At 49.6% G+C, this 8,745-nt stretch overlaps 1 protein-coding gene across 4 annotated transcripts in view; it reads right to left on the bottom strand.

Moving 5' to 3' along the window:
- Positions 1-1,075: 1,075 nt before the first annotated feature.
- The window catches only part of D2hgdh (D-2-hydroxyglutarate dehydrogenase), a 15,393-nt gene continuing 7,723 nt past the window's right edge, over positions 1,076-8,745 (bottom strand). For all 4 annotated transcript variants that reach the window (XM_008829166.3, XM_017797171.2, XM_017797170.2 and 1 more), the window contains exons 6-10: positions 6,889-7,057; positions 6,164-6,307; positions 5,268-5,410; positions 2,796-2,961; positions 1,076-2,138 (exon numbers count right to left, since the gene is read on the bottom strand). In XM_008829166.3, the coding sequence (XP_008827388.2) occupies positions 1,879-2,138; positions 2,796-2,961; positions 5,268-5,410; positions 6,164-6,307; positions 6,889-7,057 (882 nt within the window). In that variant the 3' untranslated portion in view covers positions 1,076-1,878. The remainder of the gene's footprint in view (positions 2,139-2,795; positions 2,962-5,267; positions 5,411-6,163; positions 6,308-6,888; positions 7,058-8,745) is intronic.

The raw sequence follows: 8,745 nt of genomic DNA, 5'->3' as shown, positions 1-8,745 counted from the left end.
AGAGATGGCTCAGCGATTAAGCCCGGCTGTTCTTGCAGAAGACCTGGGTTCAAATCCCAGCACCCACATGGCAGCTAACTGTCCGTAACTCCAGTCCCAGGGGATCCGACAGCCTCTTCTGACCTCCTCAGGCATTGCACGATATGGGTGCACTTACCTATATGCAGGCAATATATGTATACACAAATAAAAAAATAAGATTTCCTCAGACTTGGCAGGTGTGTTATCTAAGACCCTAGAGGAGACAGATGAGCTTCACAAACAGTCTCTCTCAGTCCCAGGAGTGACTGATAAGGTGTGAGCAAGGCCAAACTGCCAATCTATAGCTGTTTGGTCACTTGAGGAACTTTATGCTTTTACAATTTTGAGCCCTTTGGCCACTCTAATGATTTTATGCCTTTATGGCCTCCTCTGATGAAGTTTATGGTTTTCCTGAGTTTCGCATATTCTATCAGGGTTATCTCCTGTGCATCCAGGGTAGGTTCAGGGTAGTCCTCAGTACCTGTGCTCTGGATCAGCCAGCAGATTCTGAGAAGCAAGTTCATTTTTCCAGCTGTTTGTAACAGGTTTTTACAGATGGGTATAACTCACTGCCTCCCTGTCTTAGAGTGAGCATTTGGTCAGTGGCAATACAACTTTCAGCAGCTTGGTTTTCAGCCATATGCTGTACACCAGCCATGTTGTAGTCCACTGACTCCTAGATGATACTGACTTCAAGATGCAGTTTTCAAGGCACAAAAGAAAAGCTAGAGTGGGTCTAAGAAGCACCTTCCCAAGGAACAGATGATCCAAGTGCTCATCACACGGCACCCCCCCGACCACTGTAAGATCCAGGAACTGATGTCCAGCAGGAGGAAGGGTAAAGTTGCCACTGGCAGAAAGTGCTTGGCACACACCTGCTTTTGGCTCCCAGCCATTGCACCTATTTTACCAGGCTACTGTGAAGGGGGGCCACAGCCTCTCCCTCCTTAAACATCCAGCACCACCAACACATCTGCTTCCCAATCCACATACAAAACTACTGAGAATCCCCATTCCCCAGGGTCCAGATGCATGGATGGACATGATGAGCCAGAACTTTACAAATGTCTTTATGAGAATAATTTTCTAGCAGCAACAGCAGAAGGCTGTGATTCACATTTTTCTCTGGAAATTGATGACAGTCAAAAAGAAAAAAGGTGTGTCCAACTTCCCAGACTGCCAAGATCCAAGGTCAAGAGGGCACCTGGGAGGCTGGCCAAGTCCCAGAGGATAGTGTACGGCCCATGTGTTATGCTCGTCTGAAAGTTGGCTTTCACTTCAGTGCCAGGACTATCCTCTAGCTAGAAGGGTCAAGATAATCACAGCGGGGAAATGGGCTGGTCAGATAGATCATAGTCAGAAACCCAGGACCTGCTCAGGGTGACAGTGGGTTCCACTTGACTTCGGATGGATAAATCTTGGTTTTCTGGACCATGATTGGTACCTGGTTTAGAGCTGATCAGCTCTGCTGTAGCCCTCACAGAGCACACACTGCATGGGGATCCAGTGGCAAGGCCCCTCCCAGGGCTGCAACAAACAAGGTATGCCCCCAGGGCCACCACAGAACAGGTAAGACTTGGCCTGTTAGGGAGTAAGGGAGCTGCCCGCCCACCTAGTCTGTCCCAAGATCAGCTGGCAGAAGGCCAAGGGGAGTGGGGCCAGACAGCTCCATCTGCTCTACTCCCCTGACAGAAAAGTAACATAACCTGGAGGGGCCTCAGAGCTAGCTCCTAGCTGGCTGATGAGACCAGATACTTGGCCTGCTGTTGGTGCCATCCTGTAGGTAGCCTCCAGGCCCACCAGCCCTGCATACCCAAGGCCCCTGACATACTGTGGCAGCAGGCAGAAGGGCTCCTGTCAGTCCTGAGCAGGAAGTGTCTTATACGGGTTCAGGATACCCTTGGGGTCCAGCAGTAACTTGAGCTGCTGCATGAGCTGCACAGCCACAGGTGGTTTGCTATAGCCAAGCACGTGCCTCTTCTTGAAGCCTAAGCCATGCTCCGCACTGACACTGCCCTGCTGCTCCGCTGTCCAGGTGTACACGTAGGGCTCCAAAGAACTGAGTAACCCCTCACTGAAGGCCTCTGCTGTCACATTCAAGTGAAGGTTGCCATCCCCTGGGGAACAAGGGAATGGTTAGGATGGGTAGGCCCCAGGAACCTGCCCCAAGAACCCTTCTCAGCCCTGAGACACTCTTAGACATGCCTCTCCCTGCTCGGTGACTATCCCTGCCCATCCCTATCCTGGTTCTGAACCAGACCCTTTGCCCCATTCCTTCAACTCTCTACAAGTTATCAATGGTAGCTACTGAGCCCCATCTTACAGAACTTAGGGCAAGTAAGCCCCAGTGCACAGAGCCAGGTAGCAAGCCAGCAGGAAGGTCATATACCACAGCCACACTGCTGTCCCGACCCTAGCACATTTCTCATGAACTGGGCTTTGAGATACTCTGAACTGAAGGTGCCAAAGACAGAGAGAGACCTTCCTGTAAATTAATGGCATGTGACCTAAAGCACCACTTTCTGCCCTCCCCAGAATGACTAGAAACTGGCTTTGAAATCCCACCGTCTAAAGAGATAGGCTGCTTCTAGCCATTCCACCACACAAGCAGCAGACTTCTCCAAAACACTTGAGAGAAATGCCAACAATCAACAATGGCAGGGCTTGCTCCTTTCACTAGGACAAGCCTTGGGGCTGAGCTGATGAGCTTGGCTGCAGAGGATCACCATAGTGGATGTGTGTGACTCACAGTGGCAAGATGACATGCTACTCACCCAAGTGCCCATAGCCCACCACATGCTTGGCCAGAGGGCCAAGACGGGTGCGCAGGTCAATCACAAGGTCGTAGAGCCTCTCCACAGGGAGGGAGATATCATACTTGAACACATAACCATCATGGCTAAGTGCCTCTGTGATCCTCTCTCGCAGGGCCCACAGCGTCTAGGGTGATGAAAGAAGACAATTAAATGCACTTCGACAGGGCTTCTGGGCCACGGTCACTAGGACAGTGCTGCTTTAGTCCATTGGTCTTTATGGAGGTGTGCAAGCAGAGGGGCTGCACACACAGGGGCCTAGGCTATTGAAGAGGGCTAGAATAGGGAAACTGAGGCAGGGCAGAAGGGGACTTGGAGTAAAGTAGTTCATTCAGAGTAGTTGTACCATAGACTACTTGGCTTTCATTTGTCTTTGGAAATCCACAGCAGAGCTACCCACCACCCACTACCCTGACCCACCAGGACCTTGAACCCTGGGCTGGCCCCTGCAGAAACTTCATCATTTCGGGGAACACACCAAGTGAAACTTCTAAAAGATAAGAACTCCTTTCTTCCTTTCTTTCTTGCTCTCTCTCTCTCTCTCTCTCTCTCTCCCTTCTTTCTACACTCCCTCCCTTTCTCCCTCTCTCCTCACCCCAAATGTGTGTGCAGGGAAGTGGGGGCAGAGGACAACTTTGAGTGTCCATCCTCATAATGCCATTCATGTTGTTTTTGAGACAAGGTTATCTCAGTGGCCTGGGACTCCATGAGTAGTCTAGGCTAGCTGGGACCCACTTCTCTCCACCTCCCCAGTACGCAGACTATGAGCACATGCCATCCCACCTGGCTTCTAACATGAATTCTGGGGACTGAACACAGGTACTTGCACAGCAAGCACTTTGCTGATGGAGTTATCTCCATAGTCCCTCCCTTCTTCTTAATATCACCTCATGCCAAGCTTAATTCTGAATAAACAACAACAGCTCCTCATCATCACTGAGGATACAGCCAGAGTCCCAATCTCCCCATTCTCTCATCAAGTTTTATAGGCACCTGGCCACATTGCCTGCCACCCAACCTCCACCATAGACATATCCAACCCTAGGAAGAACCCGGCAGAACTGCTGCTCACGGGCTCCTCTACCTCAGCACTGTGCTGTGTTCTGCTTGTCCTGCAGTCTGCTGTGCCCAGCCTGCCCCTGCCCCTTACCTCTGCTCTAGCCCCCCCATACTTCTGGAACTTAGGGACATCTTTCCCCCCCTCCCATCCCACCTGTGCTGCCTCCCTTCAGGGATCCTCCCAAGGCAGAGTTGACTAGCGTGTTCACTGCACTGGGGTGAGTTGTGTGATGCAGAGTCTGGTCATGACTATAGCCCAATCCGTGGGATGCCTGCTTCTCACAGGGCAGTCATCCAACAGGTTTTGGTGACTTAAGGGACATGTAGACCAGGGATAGCAAAATCACCAGACTTGCCATGACTGCAACCTAGAGGAATCCAGTATGTGTTGTGGGCCTCCAGCAGGGTGAGGTAAGGACTGAGCCAGTCTGGGCAGGGAATGAGAGGCCTCTTCGATAAAACCAGTCCTCTGCTCCTGGCTAAACTAATCCCATCTTGCAGCAACATCACTTAGCTGGTCTATGTGTCAGAGTGCAGTAAACAAGCTATATACTTTAAAGCATCACATTTTCTCTCATATTCAGAATGTATATTTAACTCTATATACACAAATACACATTTGGCATGAGATCTAAAGAGGAACTCTCTAGAGCAAGGAAGGGGATGAGTGGGAAGGGGAAGGAAGGACAGGGAGTGGCAATAGGGAGGCAAATAGGGATAAGATACAATCATATATATGCATAAAATGTCACAATAAAATCTTTTATTACATTAACAAAATAAGAAATAAACCAGGGGCTTGGAGAGATGGCTCAGCAGTTAAGAACACTGGCTATTCTTGCAGAAGACCAGGGTTCGAATCCCAGCACCCACATGGCAGCTAACAACTGCCAGATGCCAGAATGGTAAGAATTCCCCCGCAGTACAGGTGATGAACAGTTCCCACATCCCAGGACTACTTCCTCTTTCTCTGTCCACCAAGAGGCCAAATGACTTCTGGAAACAGAATCAAGATCTGTTCCTCCCTCTTCCCTAGGACTTACTGGGCCTCCAGGCTCACCCTCTATAGTCCTTGCAGTTCTTCCTGCCTCTCCACATGCTAAATACATCTGTGAGAAACCATAAGTGACCCACAGGCTGCAGGGTCAGCTGTGTGCATCTATGAGGTGGGAAGATGAAGGGGGACGGGATATTCCTTTAAATATTGGTGTAAATAACCTAGATAATTAGAATACGTTTTTCATTCCAAAGAGGTTTTCTATCTATACCATAAAACCAGACATACCCTGCACACTCTGTCTGTCACTGCTAGACAGATTAGGCCCTCATTATATGGATGGGAGAGAAGGAGGACATTGAACAGTGTGAGAGCACCTGAACTTTCCTCTGGTCGGTGGCCACAGTGCCATCAGTCACCAGGCCAGAATCCAGCACCTGCTCCAGGAAGCTGCCCAGTTTCTCAGCATCATGTCCTACACTGGAGCCTGAGGTCTCAACCAGGGCATAGAATGGACTCTCTGCAAGGAAGTAAGAGATGTAGAGTGAGCCCAGATCCTACTGACTGCATCTAGAGTTGGAACCACTCTGGATCACACAGCAAAGGCAGCTCTGCCTGGGTACCTGAGCCCACCTATGAACCAGGAAGCATTAAGGCAGGCTGAATTCCACATGTTTTAAATGTAAGTCTTCTGCTGCCAAAGAAAACAAACATCACTTTCTACATAAAGACCCATCCTGCTCACCCTCAGCCTAAAGGCTGGGTCCAGTTGGGGACCTCCCAACAAGCTGATACGGGACAGGTCTAGCACAGCAGAGCAACCACAGGATCTCAGAGCTGGCTTCTCCACTCTTACCAAACCCCAGAGCCCTAAGGGAAGACCACTTGTTGGTAGATAGCCTATAATATCCTCAGACATGGCTACTACATGTTAAAGGCTATGCTTTTCATCATAAGACTTATTGTTCCAACTTTCAAAAAAATTCAAATGTGTATATCTAACTTACTGAGTAGCACTGTCCACCCCTTAAACACAACCCTAAGGCTTCATCCAGAAAAATAATATAAATTCATCCTACTACAGACATAATACAAGTGTTAAAAATAGCACAGCTTTCCTATGCACAATGTCCAGTGTTCCATGCAGACTTGCCAACCCTCCTGGGGACCCTCCATCCTCCTGGGACCTTCCACTGCCAGGATCTCTGAGCCATCCAATATGTCCTATGCTGTAAAGCAGAGCACTGTTCCTCAACTGCACAGGGGTGAATACCTTGTACTGGGATGGCCAGGTGTAGGTGCTGTCTGACCAGCCGCATACACTCAGCATCCATGAACTCAAATGCAGATAGGACCTCGCCCAGCATCCCCTTGCAGGTGGTGAAGGTCTGTAGAACCTCAGCAAAGCCAGGACAGCCTGCAATGGGGCACAATGCATCAGGCACCACACAGTGAACGACAACAGGAGCCACCCCCTGACACGAGAACCTCACCCACAGCCTGGCTAGGTCCCCACTTCCCAGCAGGGACATTAACCTGACTCGCATGGACAGCAAGCTGACTGAGAGGAACAGGTGCTTGATGCTGCAGGAAATCTCCACATGTCAACCCACAAGTACATCTTGGGGTCACACCAATCTCTAAATCTGAAACTGTGCCTAAGAGGTGCCATAGAGCACTTAGAATGGCAGGAATCAGAGAGACACACCCTGGAAATAATCCATTTTGTTACAGTGAAGTGTGTTCTGACCAGAGACAGAGCATCACTTGTCATCTAGGCTATATTTTGGACATCTAGAGGGCCAAGTCCCAGATCTCCAGACAGGAAGCAAAGGCTAGGAGCAGTGAGCCCCTCCCATCCCACCCTCACATCATCTCATCCTCACACCATCCCACCTTCACACCAACAGAATAGCTGAGGGAACTAGCTTGAAAAGCCAGGTCCAGAGCAGTTGCCCACTCCCGCCAGTCAGCTCAGAAGCAGGTTGAGGGACCTACCAAGGAAAGCCACATTCACAGCCTGGGGTCTGGGTGGGCACAAGATGGAAACGGTGGTGATGATCCCCAGGGTGCCCTCTGACCCAATGAACAGCTGCTTCAGATCATAGCCTGTGTTGTCTTTCCGCAGGGAGGTCAGGCAGTTCAGGATGGTGCCATTAGCAAGTACCTGACAAGAGGAGACAGGTTTCCCTTCATCAGCCACCCTCCCCTCTCAGGAGAAGCTGATGGAACTCCAGGGTACCCTGAAAAAGCAGTCAGCCATGAACTCCCCCTCACTCCACCCACCCCACCCCCATTTGGTTCAGGATAAAGGCTGGGACAGTCTGGGAATGAATGAATGGAAACTGAAGTGGTCTAGTCAGACTCAAAGGAGAACTTTTCACAGCTGGAGCAAGACTCTCCCAGCCTCGTGACCACAAGCTCAGGAGCTCAGTTTCTGGCTGCTGGAGGGAAACCTGAGTCAAAGTACACATGGGGAGCACCTGTGCGGGGGGCAAGGCACACAGCTGGAGAGAGTAAGCATAGTTGGGGGCAGTGGGAACACACTAGGGAAGGGTAGGGAACAGGGCTGGGGTAGGTAGAAGCACACCTGGAAGAATCAGAGCTGGGGTACAGGGAGCACACCTGGGAGGACTGAACAGCAAAGAGCCTGAGGCTGTCCTCCATCTGAGCCCCTCAGTCACAGAAGCATCATTGGTTCCCATATCGAAATCCCACCTGGAGCTTTCTGGCTGCTATTTCAAGTCAGAGCTTAACTGAATTTTCAGGAACATGAGAAAGCAATATACAATAAAAACAACTGGTAGCCAGCCAGAAAACAAAGCCACAGGGACACTGTGACTCAGTGAATGAAATACGAGTTTTATTTGTTCTGGCACCTGAGTAAACAGGATACAAAGCCCTGCCTTAGAATCCATTGGTGAATATGATGGTTTATCTTCATTGTCAACTTGTCTGGATTTAGAATGGGAACTAGGAAATGGCTCAGTGGGTAAAATGCTTGCTGCATGAGGACGAGTTCAGATCTCCAGCACCCATGTAAAAGGCTAGGTGTAGAGTTGCTAAGATGGCTCGGGGGTAAGGGCACAGGTCACCAAGCCTGACAACTGAGTCCAATCCCCATAACTCACGATAGAAGTAGAAAACAAATACCCACAAATTATCCTCTGACCTCCACATGTGTACCATGGCATGGCGTGCGTGCACACACATGTACACACAAAATAAATAAATATGGGAAGGGGGAAGCGGGACATAGTAACGCATGTCTATAATCCCAGCACTGGGAGGCAGAGGCAGGAGGATCCCACAGGCTCACTGGCCAACCACTCTGGCCAATAAGTGAGGTCAAAGTTCAACAAAAGACCCTCTATCTGAGAATAAGGTGGAGAGTGATAGAGCAAGACACTTAATGCTGACCTCTGGATTCATATGTGAGCCCAATCACACACACACACACGCATGCACTCTCACAAGTGCACAAAAGTGCACGAAATTTTTTTGGTCACCTGGGCCTGTGCATGTCGCTGTGGGTGTTTCCAGCAGAAAAGATTAGGTTGAGGTGGGAGACCAACCCTGAATGTGAACAGCAACAACCACGGGCTGAGGTCCCAGATTGAATAAAAAGGAGAAAGAAAACTCGAGCACAGAATTCATCTCTTTCTGTTTTGAATGCAAACACTATGCAGCCAGCTGCCTTACATCCTTCCCTCCATATCTCCCCCATAATGGACAATATCCTTGCAAACTGTGAGCCAAAATAAACACTTTTTCCTTAAAAATTTTTTTTTATTTTATATGTATGCGTATATTGCCTGCATGTAGGTAAGTGCACCCGTGTCATGCAATGCCCAT

This window comes from Nannospalax galili, unplaced genomic scaffold, assembly GCF_000622305.1.
Source record: "Nannospalax galili isolate Female #2095 unplaced genomic scaffold, S.galili_v1.0 scaffold453, whole genome shotgun sequence".
Classification (NCBI taxonomy): domain Eukaryota; kingdom Metazoa; phylum Chordata; class Mammalia; order Rodentia; family Spalacidae; genus Nannospalax; species Nannospalax galili.
This window is presented reverse-complemented; position numbering and strand designations above follow the sequence as displayed.